General features: G+C 44.5%; 1 protein-coding gene across 4 annotated transcripts in view; it reads right to left on the bottom strand.

Annotated features, from left to right (window-relative positions):
* Window positions 1–18108, bottom strand: part of CHN1 (chimerin 1) — a 96571-nt gene that overhangs the window by 23804 nt on the left and 54659 nt on the right. For 3 of the 4 annotated variants that reach the window (XM_082763765.1, XM_082763767.1, XM_082763766.1), the window contains exon 7: window positions 3529–3606. The exons of the other annotated variant lie outside the window; for it this stretch is intronic. In XM_082763765.1, the coding sequence (XP_082619891.1) occupies window positions 3529–3606 (78 nt within the window). The remainder of the gene's footprint in view (window positions 1–3528; window positions 3607–18108) is intronic. 4 annotated transcript variants of the gene reach the window in all.

Raw genomic sequence — 18108 nt, 5'->3', positions numbered from 1 at the left:
TCCTGCAGAGCTCTGCGGGCTCAAGCCCTCAGGGTCGGCGGCAGCTGAAGGCACACCAGCAGCCAGCCACTGCAGCGAAATAGTCCTGGGGCCGTGAGCCACATGGGCTGGAGTGGGGTAAAGACCTTCAAGGTGCTTTGTCTGGATGTATTTTACATTTGCCAAGTGATGGAGAGATTACTGCACTGACTAACAAATTCACTGCCAGGAAGATTTCCTGCTGTTAATCTCAGTTTTCTTCCCTTTTCTCATTTGGCGTGCTGGATTGCAGAAAAGCATAGCATAAAGAGGGAGAGCAAAAGAAATGAAATATTCAGACAGACAGACCCAATCAAGTCCCACTCCCAGACCTAGCTCACCTTCAGATCCAATTATTCAGTTAGAGCTAAATAAAATGTTGCATCAAACAATGACGACTAAAATTTCTCTTAGCTGATATGTTTGAATTAACAGAAAATTAATTTTTTATATTACATTCATAGAGGAGGTTTTGTTAGTACTTAAAACACTAATAGAAGCTTTTTATAAATTAGAAAAAAAAAAAATATACATAAAAAGTATTTATTTATTTATTTTTAACATCTAGCTCTTATCCTGAGGCATATGCATTAAAAAAGTGGTCAGACCTGCCATCTGCAAACCATTGTCCCTTTCCTTACTTAAGGAGATGAATTTAAGAGAACCCAGCCACTGCATGTCCGTGCTCAAGACGTGCTCCCAGCAGCCGAGTGCTGCCCGCCAGGAGAGCATTACAGGGCCGAGGAGCTCGCTGCTGGCCAGCCCTGCTGCACGTGTCTGCCCACCCCAGCCGGGCAGGCTGCCCACGCCAGGCAAAAGGCACCTCACGTGCCAGCAGAGTTAAGTGAGATCAAAACCTCTCAAAAACCACCAACCCTGTGTCAGCACTCCTCGCAGGACTGCCCTTACGTTCTTTCCAACAGCCCTCTGAGTAGAACGTAGCTGAGCAGATTTGTTCAGGAGAGCTTGATGGCTTCAGAGTTAAAACCAGCTTTCATGCTCACCCCTTCCCTAGGTGATCCTCTGCAACATGTAAGGTTTGCTGGAGGCAACAGCCAGAGGGTTTAAAGCCCCCCCACGTCCCTGTGCTTGCTCTTTCCCTGGCTGCCACTGCCCACAGTACACACGGTGCAGAAGCAGAGGATGAATTTGGGTCTCCCCATCTGTGCCCAAGCCCCCCTGGCACTAGCTAACCTGGACCTTCTGCAGAGCGGCTGCTCCTGCCTTCTTCTCAAGACCCAGTGCTAGTTGTTGTGCATTAACAATTTTCCATTTCTCCTCCTTCTACCACAATGCTACAGCATTTCCAGCATAAAAGGATTTCTAAAAGCCCTTTATTTGCATTAACAGTGATGTGACTGACCACAGAAGCAGTTGGGAAGAGGTGTGAGGTCCCTATCTGCTGCCTTGTACCCGTGCAACGAAGAGGACATCAGCTGCAGAGACACGAAGCAGTGTATGTCCTCCTTTTTGCTGGTGGAGCCCCTGGGGACAGCAGTCACTGTTGGGTAGCCGAACCCTATAAGTTATTTTTTCCAGAAGCCTAGCTCCAAGGAAAGGCCTGGAAAGGATTCTGGAACTGACATTTCCTCCTCTCCCACAAGGGTGGCACATTTGCTGCTTGGCAGGTGACCTAGGATACTTATTTAGACATTTAAAATGATGACGCCTATACATTTGAGAAGAAAAATTTGACAGAGGCAAGGAGCAATAAAACTGAGAATCAACGAGCCGCGCTCATTTCAGGTCTGTAACCCAGAAGCGATAACCCAGAAGGGCATATGATTATTTCTTAAAAAAGGGACAGGTCCATGGGCAGGGCTTGTTAAGGCAGCAGCATTCCTTGGGCAGGCAGGCTGGCTGCTGCACACCGCTTAAGGTGCAAGGTCCTGTTCTTCTCTTTCATAGCAAAAATTATCTGTGCAGGCTGACTGCTTGGCACTGACTGGAGAAAACAGTTACTTTTAAAGGTATATTCTTCTACCAGCTTTACATAAAAAGGGACTACAGTACAACCATTATAAAGAAAACAATCTGTATGCAAAGTTTGTGCTGTATCTATGACCTTGGATCAGACATGTTTGATTTCAAAAAAGGAGATGGAAAACTCACGGCTTTAAAACTTTCCAGAGACAGTTTTGGGGAAAAACAAAATAAAACACAAAAACAAAACCAAATGAATGAAAATCAAGTTATTGGATGATTTTCAAAACAGATTTGTTTCAGACAGCTGAAGGAAAGCAACTAACAGGTATAGATGTATGTAAAATTAAATACATACTATCCTGCACAGGCTGTAGCATATGGAAAATCATTATCTACTGGCAGCTACAAGAATTATCTTTACATTCTAAGGAACGAATGAAAGTTGCAAGATATTTCAGACCTCTAGGATGCCTCAGGATCCTGTGGGGAAAAAATCAACCTCTGCATTTAACTGACAGACAGCAGGATTAGATCATGCCAAGAGTTCCTATTAAATGCTACTTCCATGTAACATTTCATACGTGATTTTCAAATGTGTGCTTTATTAGAGAACTCAAGTCCAACAAAACATGATGTGACATCCTATATGACCTATATGACATTGATTATTTTCCCTTCTGATAAGATAAATAAAAGCAAAAGCTATAAGGGAAAAAAAAACACACATTAAAAAGAAAATCTGGGCTTCAAGTACTGTACATGAAGTTTGTGCTGTCATGTACAGTTCAGCATGACATCAATTCGCTTGGTATCTGAGAGATACAGGCTGCGTATTATGCAATGCATTTGACTGCCAAAAGGTTGAATTACTGAATCTTTACTGGACACTTATTACAGATGTAGACACAAAACATGCATATGCTGCACTGACGTGTCCTAATAAAGAACATAATTTATTTTTAAAAATTAGAACAATAATTAGAAGCTACAGAGAAGACCAAGTAAATTTTTATTACAGCACAAGGTGGCTAATGTCAGCAGTTCCAGCAGCCCCACAGTAAGCCATGCTCCTTTCGTCACACTCAATTCATTAACACAGGAGAAAAGCCAGAAACGGAGGGAAATGCCGACCATCTGCTTGATCCAGATGCAGCAGAACATGCTTCTTACCTCCAAAGCTATTTACCAGTCACAAACCCAGATAAGATCGCTTTAATCCTCTCATCACAGACCTAAACGATTTTTCAGCATCACGTTGTCATAAGTAAAACTGAATTACGATCACCGGAGCTGAAAGAAAACTTTGACAGCTTCTCTCCCGGCTAGCATCCCTCGCTGTGGAACAAGTTTAAACAGCAAGGATAACCCAGGTGCGACACATAGGAGCAAAGCAAACACATGTGTGCAAGCAACCCGCGAGGTCCTCGTTCCTCTGCTGCTATGACCCAGGGATGCCTAACGGGTTTAGCCGGCCACGGGGTTTAACCGAAGCGTGTAAGTTTCGGGGCGGTCACAGACTGCCCAGGACCCCTCGTAAAACGAACGCACCAGCCCGGCGCCGTGCGAAGCCGCGCAGTCCCTTACCTTGAAGTTATGGACCTTCTCGTATTTCGGAACATGCTCGTTTTCTTTCAGCGTTGCCCGTCTGACAAGCGACGTCAGCTGCGAATAAGCAAAGAGTTTAAGAGGTTGCCAGATGGTCGCGGCCGGCTTCTGCGCCCCCAGCTTCACCCCCAGGGCCGCCAGCAGCAAGTCCTGCTGCCGCCGCTCCTGCTTGGCGCCGGGCACGGCCGCGCGGGGAGCCTTCGGCCCCGGCCAGGACTCTCGGGACGGCATTTTGGGACGGGAGGCTGCGGGCTGCCGGCTCACACTCGCCCCGCGGCCAGCGCCATGGCGGCCACCGGGAGCGCTCCGCGGGCCGGCGCGGCCGAGAGGCGGCTGGGCGCCGGCATGGGGCGAGCGGCGGGCGGGGAGGCGGGCGGGGAGGCCGGGCCCGCAGCCTCGCCCTCCAGCGGCGCCCGGCCGCGGCGGCTGCGGAGCGGGGCCGCGCGCCTCCCGCCGGCCTGCGCGGGGCGGGCGCTGCGCCGGGCGGGGGCGGCCCCGCGCCCGCAGCCAATGGAGCCCCGGCGGCGGCTGAGGCGCCCCCCGGGGGGAGGCCGGGGGAAGGGGAGCCGGGCCTCGCCGCGACGCTTCGCCCCCCCCCACCCCCTTCACATTATTTGGGATCTGGGATCATCAGCTCGCCCCTGTTCCCTTAGGTACACCTGCCCCTGGTTTTCACGCCGGGGATGCCCGTCAGGATCCAAGGCACCAGAAGCCCACCGCAGGCCCCCTCCTGCCAAAGACCCCAAGGCCCAGAAGCTGCGGTGCCCTCCTTTAGGGCGACCTGGTCCCTGCTGCCCCTCGCCCAAAGCGAGGACGCAGGGTCTCACACAAGCACCCAGTACAGCCCCAGCATAACAGGACCCCCACGGGGCACCACGGCCACCCTGCTCCTGCCTTCCTCCTCCTAGTGCTCCCCACGCATCTGCAAACAGTTCAGAAACAGCAAACCCAGACTTTTGGTCTACCTACACCTGTGACCCACGCCCTGGGGCTGGCCACTGTCCCCCCTAGGCATACAGGTCCCCTGAGGATCACTCCATGGGCACAACCTGCCTGCAGAAGGGTCCAGCCCTCCCACCCCTTTGCACAGGCTGCGGCACCGCAACCGCTCTCCCTTCTGCAGCAAAGGTATTTTTATCTCTCATGACTCAGTGACAAGCCAAGACGAGCACAGTTTGTCGCAGGCTTCTGGGTGGAATTGGTGTGTTTTGCAGCTGGATTGCAGTGTCACCGTTTAGCTCAGTTGTGCAAATACAGCAAGAGAAATGCTCACCACGAGCCTCCCTGGATCCCTTGCACAGCCACCGCTACCCTCCCTCCAGGTTTTAGCAACCTGCTGCCTTTCCACACAGGGGCAAATTGCAGAGATTAAGGTCCAACATATGGGCTTCACCAACCACTAATTTGCATTGCAAGTCAATAGCTAATAACCGAAACCCTGGCTAGATAGGATACTGGGTGAAGCTCTCAAGCGTTAGTGGCTTACACAGGCCTTAGGAGTACCCAGCTCACTTCACAGCCTCATCACAAACAGGAGGTGCTTGATCCACCCTGTAGAGAAACCATTTTCCAACGGTTACCTCAATCTGCCTGTCCTGCTTTTAACCACTAATTTCTGTGGCAGGTCAGTACCTACGCATCCCTCATGTTTTCCTGCATGTCCTACTGGTAAGTGTAACGTGGCAACAGGAAATGAAGAAAAAAGAGCTGAGCGGGAAGAGATCCCCAAAACTAACCATCTTGTCTATGTGGATATGTAAGAATAGTAGTGACACAGGGGAGGAAGAAGAAGGCCTTTAGCTAGGAAGAAAGGACTGCATGAGCTTGAAGTCACTTTATGGTTTCATTCCTGGAGACTACAGCAGGCAAAAGTCCTTGTGGAACAAGGTAGACCTAAACCTGACACAGAGGAATTGCCCTCTCCAAACTGCTTCAGGTGACAACAGGCACAGGAGGCAAACTGGAGTTTTGGAAAATCACTTTTGTTACATGCTTCCTTGGAACTCCAAATTCCTCTTATTTTAAAGGGAAAAAATATATCACCAAAACTTGGTACTTGGAAATAAACCCTTTGAAAATTTAATTTGTTGGAAATAAATAACCCAGCCATTTCCAAGAGTACATTTACTATCAGAATCAACTCTTATTAGTTTCTGTACAATTTCACTTAAGAAGCAAGATAATCTGAATTCTGAATTTTCAGAATTCAGAATTAATCTGAAGCATTCTGAATTTTCAGTCATTGGTAGAGAGCCTTTTTTCCTTTTCTTTCTTTCTTTTTTTTTTTTTTTTTTTTTTTTTTGTATGCTTACTCCTTAATTGTCAGCTTTCTTTTTCCTAATTCTGAAGAACTGATTTATTTTCAATTGCACTTTAGAGTCATATTAGCAGAAACCGATCTCTAGATCCTGGAAAATTAAATCTTAAGATTGACAATAAAAGGGAAAGCAAAATTACCCAACAGGGAAAGGTCATATCTCATGGCTGTAATTACGAAAACATGTTATAATCTGAAAAGTAGTTATAAGATTATGAATTTTAATTCTAACATCGCTTCATGTTACAGTGATCTAACAAGGACTGCTTATTGGTTTTACATAAATCAGTTTGCCACTGTTCAGTAGAAAGCACTTTCTGCTGTACACAAATAAAGGACTACTGCATACACCTACACATACAGCCTTTTTCATGTGCTATATGCACTATATTTGTGCACACCAAAAACCTGGACTGAAAGACAGTTAAAACCAAAACGTTTTTAAGAAAACTTTTTTTTTTTTAATGAAAAAATATGAAAAATAGAATGTTATGTATTTCTAACATATACTTTCCCAACATAAATTAGTGTTATAGTTAAAATTCACCATCCTAAAACTGCTTTCAGATGACATAATCATGGAACGCATACATCATTCTTCTGCCATTTCCTAACTTTACAGGTTTGCTGTTGCAAGCTAGTGCTCTTAACACAGCCCTCTTCCTTCAGTTTGAAATCCGAATTGGAAAACAATATTTGTTGTACACACCTAGATGGCCACCAGGCAGGTTCAGATCTTTAGATTATCTGTTCATCAGTTACTAAAGTAGCAGGGAGCAAGTTCCCATCCTCCAGGTGCCCTGGGTGATTTAAAACCATTGGGAGTGCACGAGAAATAATGGATCTATGGATTCAGCTCAAATCCTGCAGGATGCAATTCTCTTCTGAGGCTCTCATTGGCTCTGATCACCCTATGCTGTTCTCATTCCCAGCCTGCAAGCCCTGCTCTTCTTACATCCATGGCTGGCTTCTGATCCAACGCCTGTTCTGTTGGTGGCTCCTGCATGCCCACCCACCAGCCTCCTCCAGCACTTCCATTCTCCAGCAGCTGTCTTCAGAGCTTGCTGTGTCGGAAGTCTGCCTTAATGGGGACAATTATTAGAGACTGTCCATTACACATGGGGTGAAAAAGAGGTAGAAATGTAAGGAGGAAAGTCTTCTCCCTTCCCCTTTTCAAAGTAAAGTCTTGATTTTATGTTACTTTTTAACTGGTTTGTGACAGATAAGCAATCATTGCATGTTTAGGAAGCAGTATACAGGGCAGACCACGGGAGGAGGGGGACTGGAGAACTTTTAAAAATTTAATTTAAGAACATGATTTCCTAGGGTTGAGGTAAACCAAAACCAGAATGACTGAAATTAATGGCCAAGCAAACTCTCAGCAAAGCACACAACTGCAAACAGCCTCTCAGTCCTGTATATTTCAGTGACTTAAAAATCAAACAAACAAACCCAAGCCCAGCAAAACGTCAACCTTTAAACCGAGACATCTGTTTAGAGGTTGTACATTGTACATATGGACTACAGGGAAGGAAGAAAAAAACAAACCAAACCAAAACCCCCGAAGATTATAACCTGCTATTTCAAATGTTCTCATTTGTCCTAAAACCTCAGCCATAACGGTGGTTCAGTCTGGGGTCCTACTGTGACACCGCTTTCCTTTCTTCCCCTTGGAGCACTCCTTCACATGCAGTAGAAGCAGCTATTTTCTTGAGCACTATTTGTTCTCGGTGTTATTTGGATAATATATGCATATTTTATGGTACTAACCTCACAATCAGTAAGTCTTATTATGAAGACTCTAAAGAATTGATTTTAAAGTCATCCATGGCTTGCAGTAAATTCCAATTAGTCACTCTCTGAAAGTCACATTATGCAAGTTTAATCCAGTCATATAATTCAGTCAACATCAGACAAATTATCTTTCTAAAAAGGCAAATCAATGCCTTTCCCATTTGTTGAGTAATAAACTAAAATTACTCTAGGGAAAACAAAACAAAACAAAAACAAACAACAAAACCTGCTGAAGATTAAAGCACTGGGTTAATCTCACAAGTCCTAAAACGCTCATGTTAGGCTTGCTCAGACATCCTGAACCCCATGTGCATTTCCAGCTTAATACAGTGTTTTGTTTCATGAGCACCTGGCTCCTCCCTCAAACACAGTTTCATGTTTCCTTCGGTCTCGTAAATGCACGTGCAGTACACCGCAGGTTTTTCATTCTCATATGGCATTGTCATGCTGCAGTGACTAAACATGCCCTCACTGTTTCAGGCTTCATATGTAATACAATCTCTTCCCTCTAAGGAATGCATCTTAATAACCGTATTAACCAGCAGTCATATTGCATGCATTTTTTAAAAATCAAAGACGACAGCCTATTGTACACATCTCAAGGAGCAACATACTTGAAAACCGAGCCTGGTTTTCTATGCAGTTAGCCACTGTGTATTTTGTCGTGCTGTTTCAGTGCATAGTTAACCTAGCCAAATGTATATGCACAGAAAATCCTTCCTTGCCTGAGCCCTTTATGAGCATATTTTATGGGCTCAATATACAGTCTACAAAAGCTAATCAGTCAGATTGTGAAAGTGAGTCCAATTTCCTCAACTCAGTCCTCCTTGGGGGAGGCCCATTCCACACTGCATAGATTGTTCCCTATCATATCTTTTACAAAATTATTACTGGGGGGAGAAGGAAAGCCCCGAAATTTCCCTTTTTATGTAAAATTGGAGACATTTAAAATTGCAACACAGCACTCAGCCCTATGGAAATCCTTGTTCACCATGCATCCCCCTTTTCAGTTACCCACAGGTGAGTTTGGGTTTAAGACAAACTTGAATGATGGGAAACTACTGCTGAAAAAAATCTATTTTTCATAACAAAATTTTCCAAATGGACTTGCTTCTAATTAAATCAGACTTTCCCCCCATCCCCCAATATATATACTGCAAAGCTAAAGAAATGGCTATTTTTTAGATTGTAATGATTTTTTAAATTATGTTGAAAGATAAAAGCAAACACTATTTCCACAGTAGGGAATGTTAAGAAGCATGTTATATCAAGAATTATTTTAAAAGTTAAAAAAAAAAAAAAATTAAAACCTTAAATAAATAAATCACAGAATTGTCTAGGTTGGAAGAGACCTCAAGATCATCGAGACCAACCTCTGACCTAACACTAACAAGTCCTCCACTAAACCATATCGCTAAGTTCAACATCTAAACGTCTTTTAAAGACCTCCAGGGATGGTGACTCCACCACTTCCCTGGGCAGCCCATTCCAATGCCTCACAACCCTCTCAGTAAAGAAGTTCTTCCTAATATCCAACCTAAAACTTCCCTGGTACAACTTTAGCCCGTTCCCCCTCGTCCTGTCACCAGGCACGTGGGAGAACAGGCCAACCCCCACCTCACTACAGCCTCCTTTAAGGTATCTGTAGAGAGCAATAAGGTCGCCCCTGAGCCTCCTTTTCTCCAGGCTGAACAAGCTCAGCTCCCTCCTCCTTGAGTTCTGCCACCAGGCGGACCAGGTCGTCCACCTGCTCGCACCTCACGCACACAGTCTCTCTGCCCCCCGCAGGTGGTAGCAACAGGCTCAGGCACTCCCTGCACCCGGACACCTGAACTGCCGCAGTTTTGAGCGGGCAGTCGGTCTGGGTGTGTGCAGACTTCCTGGAGAGCGCTGTGCCTGGTGTACACCATTACAGCTGAGCTAGCGCTAGACCGCCGTTAGAGGAGGTGTTCGTATGGGCGGGGGGGGAGCGCTCTGCCCTCCCTGCTCGCCCTAACTGCACGAACTGCTGGCCTAACTGCCGCGCCACGCCCTACCCGCCAGTCCTGCTCACTCGCGCTCCCTAGGGGCAGCTTTTGAACGGCCGGGGAGGGGGCGCTGCTGGCTCCGCCTACGCCTCCTTCTCGCCTCGTTCACCTCCCTCACGAGGTCCTGGCGGCTCCCTCGAGTGGGCTCGGTGCCGGAAAAATTAGCCCTGCCTGTCTGATCCCCCGCTCCGCTGAAGTACGCGTCTGCCCCAGAGCCGATCACCTTTTTAATTCATACAAATCTTTGGCTTGGTTTAAAGTATGATAGTTAAAAAAAAAATCTAAAGTTTAAATTAAGGGAACAAGTTGCCAAATGGACAAGCTGATGGAAATTATCGCATAAAAAGTGAATTATCTTGGTACTGTATTGTGCAGCACGGAGTGCATCAGCACCATTTGCAAAGATTTTATGTTTGTACTGGTGTCTTTCCAGACACACCCTGAAGACCTTGTCTTCGTAACAAGTGAGCAAACTCTTAAACAAGCGGAGAGACCTCTGAGCCAACAGAGCCGCTCTTTTGCCATAGCCTTGGTCCTACACCCGACTAGCCACTGCACTCAATTCGGACCTGGGTTGGCCTGGTTACTCCTTGCTGGTGTCCCAGCTGGCTGTGGATCTGCTTCCCACAGTTACTGATGTGGGCCTTCTGGAAACAGCAAGTAGATGCTATGCACTGACAAGAAGTGCCGCTGTGACCATTTTCTCTCTTGGTAACTGACAAAGACAAAACAACATTGTTGTTCTGGATAGCGAAACAAGCAAGACACTTTTCAGTGGCAAACACAACATACTTTTCCTAGGGAAAATTATATACCTATTTTGGTACATAATCATGATCTATCAATGGAAAAAATAATAATTAAAAAAAAAGAAAACTCAGAGTACCTCCAGGAACAAGCTCAGCTTTTGTTCTGGTTCTTGGCGACATTGTTAACATCCCCAAACTTCACATTTAGCAAGGTCAGTAACCAGACCCAGTGTCCACTGAAGCAGGAGGGTTAAGACCAGGGATTTTCTTCATCCTCAGTAGGTATACATATCCCCAGGGCACTATGTTGAATATGTTCAAAATTAATGTCACTCAGCGCTACAGGGGTGCACGTGGACACGTGCAAATGTGCACAGGCAGGGATGCAGGTGCTGCAATGAATAACAATGCTAAGCTGGGTTTTGCAAGCACTAGCCACAACTTTAGGTATATTGTAGAAATAGTAATACAATTCCTGACGGGTTGTGCTGTGGGTGAGATGGACTGACCAGTCCTCCAGCTTTGCCGTGAACTAGCCAAAGCCCCAGAGCTCTTCCCTGCAAATACGATCCCCACTGCCCCAACTGCATCTGCTAAAGTCATCAACTGCTGCAGCTTTTCCTGTAGCTATGAGACCTGTGGGGAGAGGACTTGATGGAGCAGAGGTCGGCTTGTGGCTCCTTGCTGGCCTAGAGGGACCTGTGCCTTTGTGACCAAAATGTTTACTGCAGCAAGGCTTAATTCTAGCAAAAATCTCTTGACTTGTGGCACTTTTTATTGCAAAAAGAACTTCAAAGTAATTTACAAATGCTCCAAGACAATGTGCTCTAGAGGAGTGATCATAGTCAAAATGTAATGCAAATTGGCAGCTGCATAAATGTTACTCTTATGGCAAATGCTTTTTGTTACTAATATACTACAGTTAAGTATCATGAGGAGAAACAGGCAGTTAGACTAATCTTCTGAAGCTACAGTTAGTTTATTTCTTATCTGACACAGACTGTTATAAGGTTTTCCTCAAACTGAGAGAGAGAGAAAGCACATAAGAGGCTTAATCAAACCCTTTGATGTGGGACCTTACCTGCCTCTTAGCAAGGGAATGTTGATGGTGGCTAAACTTTATGAAATAAATTTACTTCACTTCCTTTATCGTACCCATGTAAGAATCGTATTGTTAAAACTAGGCTTCAAAATAAATCTTTATATATTTTTGTATCTGAAAATTCATACCTTTAGGGATAACCATGAAATCCACAAGGTCTTTCTATTATTATATTTATAGGGTTTTAAAATTTATTTCTTATGGAATAGGAGTCTTGGATAATGGTATGACATAGGCAAGCAAGATGGAAATTTCTTTTTGTCTGTAATATTTTCTTACCTGATGTGTAATATTCATTTCACATTAGTCTCCTCTGGCAGTCTAATGCCTCTAATATTAGTATTTTATTTTTTTTTAAATTCTACACAGTAATTCAGTTTGGAATAATTCAATATATGTTGTAATTAAAAACTGCAGCTCATTAATTTCTAAACACTCTTTGTATTTCAGACCACACCTCATCCTCTGGCACATCCTCTATTTTCAATTCATCCACTTCTTCCTGAATAAGCTATGTTGCTATGATACATGTGCTATCACACTTTCTTTCTTCAACATACTTCCAGAACATAATCATACTTATTTAGCAGAAATAAGACTGAAAGTGCAAAGTGTCCTAATCTTTCTTTAATTAACACTTTATTCAGCTCCACGAATCAAGGTGAAAACATCTTTTACTCTGAAAGAATAGAAGAGTTGTGACATTGAAAGGAAACATTCACGCAAAATTTACAATGCTAAAAACCTACTTATGGACCAGCTCACTGTAGAAAAATTACAAAACGTGGTAATCCTAAATGCCAATTAGCACTTCTGGCAGACCCTATCAACAATGTTCTAGGTGGATGTGTGTCCATGGGCAGAGCTGCACCACTGCAGTGGGTCAGGGTCTGCTTTCATTTTATGCGATGTAATTAGACAGAAGGAGAAAATGAGGAAGGCTGATCATCCTTCACATGAATCCCTCATGTTGGCTCCCAGTTTCTTTGCATAAATAACTATTTAAATCAGGACTGATTTGAAACTTGCAATGAATGAAACCAGAGAGAAATTGGTAGTAGAATTGCATTCTGAAAAGTCCCAAAGTCAAATGATCGGTTTATTGCCACTCGTAGAATCTTCAAATCCCTGGTTAGATTCTCAGAAAATAATTTGTTTACATCCTGCTGACCAGTGTTCCAATTTTCCCATTACTCCTTTTCTACATACAGTTCATCTTTCCTATTTATTCTCTCTAAGTTTCCTAATTAACATTTTTCAATGCCTCTGTCGTGAAAATCTTCATGCAAGGGCAGGAAGAATCACATTTCCTATAGAAAGTTATAGCTGTTAAAATTTCTTCCTTGAGAGATGCATTCAAAAAAACATTGTCTCAAATGGTCAAAATCACAGAATCACAGAATTTTCTAGGTTGGAAGAGACCTCAATATCATTGAGACCAATCTCTGACCTAACACTAACAAGTCCTCCACTAAACCATATCGCTAAGTTCAACATCTAAACGTCTTTTAAAGACCTCCAGGGATGGTGACTCCACCACCTCCCTGGGCAGCCTGTTCCAGTGTCTAACAACCCTTTCAGTAAAGAAGTTCTTCCTAAGATCCAACCTAAAACACCCCTGGCACAACTTTAGCCCGTTCCCCCTCGTCCTGTCACCCGGCATGTGGGAGAACAGGCCAACCCCCACCTCACTACAGCCTCCCTTGAGGTACCTATAGAGAGCGATAAGGTCGCCCCTGAGCCTCCTCTTCTCCAGGCTGAACAATCCCAGCTCCCTCAGCCGCTCCTCGTAGGACTTGTTCTCCAGACCCCTCACCAGCTTCGTCGCCCTTCTCTGGGCTCACTCAAGCACCTCGATGTCCTTCTTGTAGCGAGGGGCCCAAAACTGAACACAGTACTCGAGGTGCGGCCTCACCAAAGCTGAGTACAGGGGGACAATCACCTCCCTAGCCCTGCTGGCCACACTGTTTCTGATACAAGCCAGGATGCCGTTGGCCTTCTTGGCCACCTGAGCACACTGCTGGCTCATATTCAGCCGACTATCCACCATCACTCCCAGGTCCTTCTCCGCCTGGCAGCTTTCCAACCACTCATCTCCCAGCCTGTAGCTCTGCTTGGGGTTATTGCGCCCCAGGTGCAGGACCCGGCACTTGGCCTTGTTGAACTTCATGCAGTTGACCTCAGCCCATCGGTGCAGCCTATCCAGATCCTCCTGCAGAGCCTTCCTACCCTCGAGCAGATCAACACACACGGTAGACCGCCATTAGAGGAGGTGTTCGTATGGGCGGGGGGGAACGCTCTGCCCTCTCTGCTCACCCTAACTGCCGTGCCACGCCCTAACGGCTGTGCCACACCCTAACTGCCGCGCCCTGCCCTACCCGCCAGTCCTGGTCACTGCGCTCCTGCTCACTCGCGCTCCCTAGGGGCAGCTTTTGAACGGCCGGGGAGGGGGCGCTGCTGGCTCCGCCTACGCCTCCTTCTCGCCTCGTTCACCTCCCTCACGAGGGCTGCCGGGTCCTGGCGGCTCCCTCGAGTGGGCTCGGTGCCGGAAAAATTAGCCCTGCCTGTCCGATCCCCAGTTCCACTGCAGAACGCGTCTGCCCTGGAGCCGATTGCCTTGGCAAGTGATTCAAATCATTTTGAATGATTCACAGCGGGGTTGGCTATGCAATTCCCCATCATAAATTTGGGCTACATGGATTAGTTAAGGGAGATCTTTTTGGGAAGAAGCAGGAATCAGCATGATACAGGTTATACAACTTCTGTTACAGAGGACAGACTTTGCTTTATTTTATTTTTCATTCAGTAAGTCCAGCAGTTTTCTGCAACATACTTTTCAGCTGATCTCTATTTTCAGTTGAAATACGCTGCTCCCAGGCCCCACTCAGTAAGTCAAAGATCTGCCAGTTGGGATTTCAGAGATTTATGATCTTTGGACAGAAGCTCTTCTGAGTATAGGGCATGTTAAACTTTAAAAAACCACTAAGTTCGGGGTATATTTCAATTTCTTAAATTCAGTTATTGACAATAGACAAGGAAATTAAATTATTTACAATGGCAATGAAATAGTTATCCAGCATAACTGCTTACTTCTTAGTCACATTTTTCATCTCATCTTAAGGGGCAATTTTTTCTTTATACTGCCACCCTCAAACTACCACTTTAAGTGGCACTGCTCAGAAGATTTCTGAAGTTGTTTGTATTTTCAGTGATAAGAACAGCCCAAGAGAAGGGCCACAAAAAGTTAGCCTGTAAGCTCCCAGCATTGCCAGCCTGCTGAGCAGAGCCTGCCTTGCACACCAGCATATGATGAAAGTGACTGGCAGTTTCCAAGCACCAGGCTGCAGCTCTGCGACAAATGCTAGCAATGATTCAGAGGCTAGAGTGAATGAGAAGCCATCACTGAAGAGACTGAACGCTTCAAACTCTGCGAAAGAGAAAAACACATGATACTTTTCACAATTTTTGTGCATTTGTATTAAGCACATTGTTAGTCTAATCATCATCCAATTCACAGAAATGCCTGAATGCAGATGTAATTCACTATCATATTAACTTTGGTAAATGCTTCAAGACTTTTCCAGCAATGCAAAATCACCAGAAATCTTCAAGCAATAAGCTATTTGGTACACGAAATAAGGCCTAGAGCTTTTCAAATGTTTTACTATTACATGCAGAATGGAAATTGGGAATAGCCTTCCATATTTTCACAGTATTTATCTTCTCTCATTTAGGAAGGGGGAAAAACTGCTTGCCTTTAAGCAGTGCTACTAATCTAATTCACAAATTGGAAGCCATAAGAAAATGTACTAATTCAGATAGTTTAATAAGGTTTAATACAGGACATTATACTTTGCGATACTAGCTCTAATATTCCTTAGGCAAACTATTCCAACTGCTTTAGCTCTACACAAATGCAATAAAAATCCCCACATAAAACAAGATAGTCTAAGTACATTATAATATGGTCTGTTAGGAACACTCCATCCTGTAGTTATCTTTGAAGTTGTATGGATGTGAGGAATACTAGTGCTAAGATGACAAAGGACAGAGCAACAACAAGAGTCAGATTTTCCAACTTCATGGTTCTCCTGTTGCATAAACATTAGGACTGTAATAATGGTGAATGCCAGAAGCAACACTGTTCCTAACTGCTGCTGATGCCATGCACAAAAAAATGTTAAATATGGAAAAGTTTAATGCTCTAAAAGTTAATGATCTAAGGAAGACTTTGCAAGACTGTCAAGAGTTGATGTCTTCACTGATGACTAGTGTGACAGGTTTGAAGCAATAAGAGCAAGCAGTTTTTTGAGCCTAGCAACAAAACTGAATTTGAACAAAGTAAGAAGAGCAGAGAAGAAAAACATTCAGCTAGAGGCTAAAACTAAGCATTAGGAATTTTATCTGAAAACATCTTTTTTTTTTTTTTTTTTTTTTTTTGTGAAAAACTGGAAGTAAAGAAAGAAGGGTTGGAACAGATCAACTTCTGCAGCATTAACCACAAGACAAAGGATTGCTCTTTTTTTTTTTTTTCATAGTCCAATGCTTCCAAATACTTCTAACTACTTCTCTTTCTGCTACCACCTCTAAAACATGCACTTCACTCTTCAGAGGTCTTATGGATTTGGTAACCACTTATGAATGGGCAATTACTGGAGCAGATGTGGCTGCCTATCACGGGACTGACTATCCAACTGAACAGGGAATGACACCAGACCTCCACAGCTTGTCGTGCTTTCAATCTTTGTACATTAGTCATCTGATATGTACATGTATGTGTACTTGTGAACACATAAACACTGACCAATGCAAAATGTTTTCTCCCTGCCATCTAAATAATCATAATAAAAAAAAAAACAACGAATAAACCACATTCCCAAATAGCAACCCTAATTGAATAGAGATGGAGGTAAGAGGAGAAAATTCCTGGTAATCAGACCCTCAGCACAGAGTCATGCAGGGTACGCAGAACTGCAGAGGGTATAAAACACACGACATCTTGGATATTAATTCACAGCAAAAGGTGCTACTAACACCACTTCCTGCAGCCCCGGCACTGCCTTGGGAGTCTCATATTCAATAAGTGACCAGACCTGACCTTGCCTAGTTTATAAGATTAGGTACAATTGTAGCCCAAGGTGATTATCACCAGCTATACAGTGTCACGTTATAAAGTCTCAGTGAGGTAAGAAACTTGTAAATAATAAAATTATCCTTTTATAGGTCTCTTAATTCAACAGTCCAGTCTGTTTCCTGTAGAAGTGATTAGTAATAGAAAATAATTAGGAGATGCCAGATGGGAGGAGGAGTTTAAAAAAAAGATCCAAAACTCACACAGCTATGGAAACAGAACAACAAACGGCAGAGCTGCCAGCTAACAACCCACTGCAGTCCCTCACCACCCGGGAGGCTTGTGGCATAAGCAATAAATAGCAATCATGTGCCTGCTCTGAGAAAGATCCACCAGCTCCTTTCTGTGACCACTAGAAAAAAAAGTTGTGAGAACACATAAAAAGTCAAGGGGAACATTTTATTTTTTTCCAATTAAAAAAAGGCCTTAATTTATGTGGGGTTTCCCTGCTATACATCTAATCAGTCTTTCTGGAAACCACAAGTATAAGGCCCAGAGTGATGGGAAGCAGCCCCACTCCTGTTAGGGCTAAAGCCATGAGCTCTACCTTGCTCATCAGGAGTTGAGCTGGACCTCTCTATTTCCATACCCTGGTCCACCAGAAAACCTCTCTCCTGCTGAAGAAAGCCCAGACAAAGCCACCCGCTCTGGCTCTTCACGAGCTGAGGGAGGTTCCTCCCTCCCTCTGCTGGGCTACGCCAATGGAAAAGGAAGGAAATTTCTGTCAGTAAACAAAAGAGAAGCTAAGGCTAGATGCTACTTTTTAGAAGGCATTAAAAATGTAACCAGATCCAAACCATCAAACATCATTGACCCTGGAAAGAACCGCACTTTACCAGTGAGGGCTTCACATGGACTTACCTCTGAATGCTCAGAAACGCAGAAAAAAACCAGCACCTTATTCTTTGCTAATGGCTTCACTTTATCAGTAACAACACAGCCAGTATTCTTCAGGCTTAATTGCACAGCAATCATACTGCTTTACAGCCTTTTTAACAATTTTGTTCAGTATTAATTTTACAAAGGCTTGAACAGGCACAGGACACGCACCGAGTGCCATTACTCCCCACACCTTTGCTGAAGGCCTGGTCTGTGAGCCTGAGGGACTGGCCCCCTGATTTCACAGGACAGATGGCCTCCTTGCTGTAATTAAGCACTGGACTTTACAAAGATTCCACCTCTGCGTACAAATCTCATATGTGCCAGACCACAAAAAACCACACTTAAGTGACAAAGTAGAAGGTAACGTGGAACGTCTTCTCAGCAGGCAGGCAAGTGACTTGCACCTATGAAACAAGGCTGAGGTGGGATGCTGATCCTCAGCTGTGGGTACCCACAAAATGGTAGCAAACCATTACTGCAGCACAGTAACACCACAGGAGACGTGCTGCGTGCATTCGAAACACAACCTGACCCAAACCACTCTTCACTTTCTGAAA

This window comes from Aythya marila, assembly GCF_965140915.1.
Source record: "Aythya marila genome assembly, chromosome: 6".
Lineage (NCBI taxonomy): Eukaryota > Metazoa > Chordata > Aves > Anseriformes > Anatidae > Aythya > Aythya marila.
This window is presented reverse-complemented; position numbering and strand designations above follow the sequence as displayed.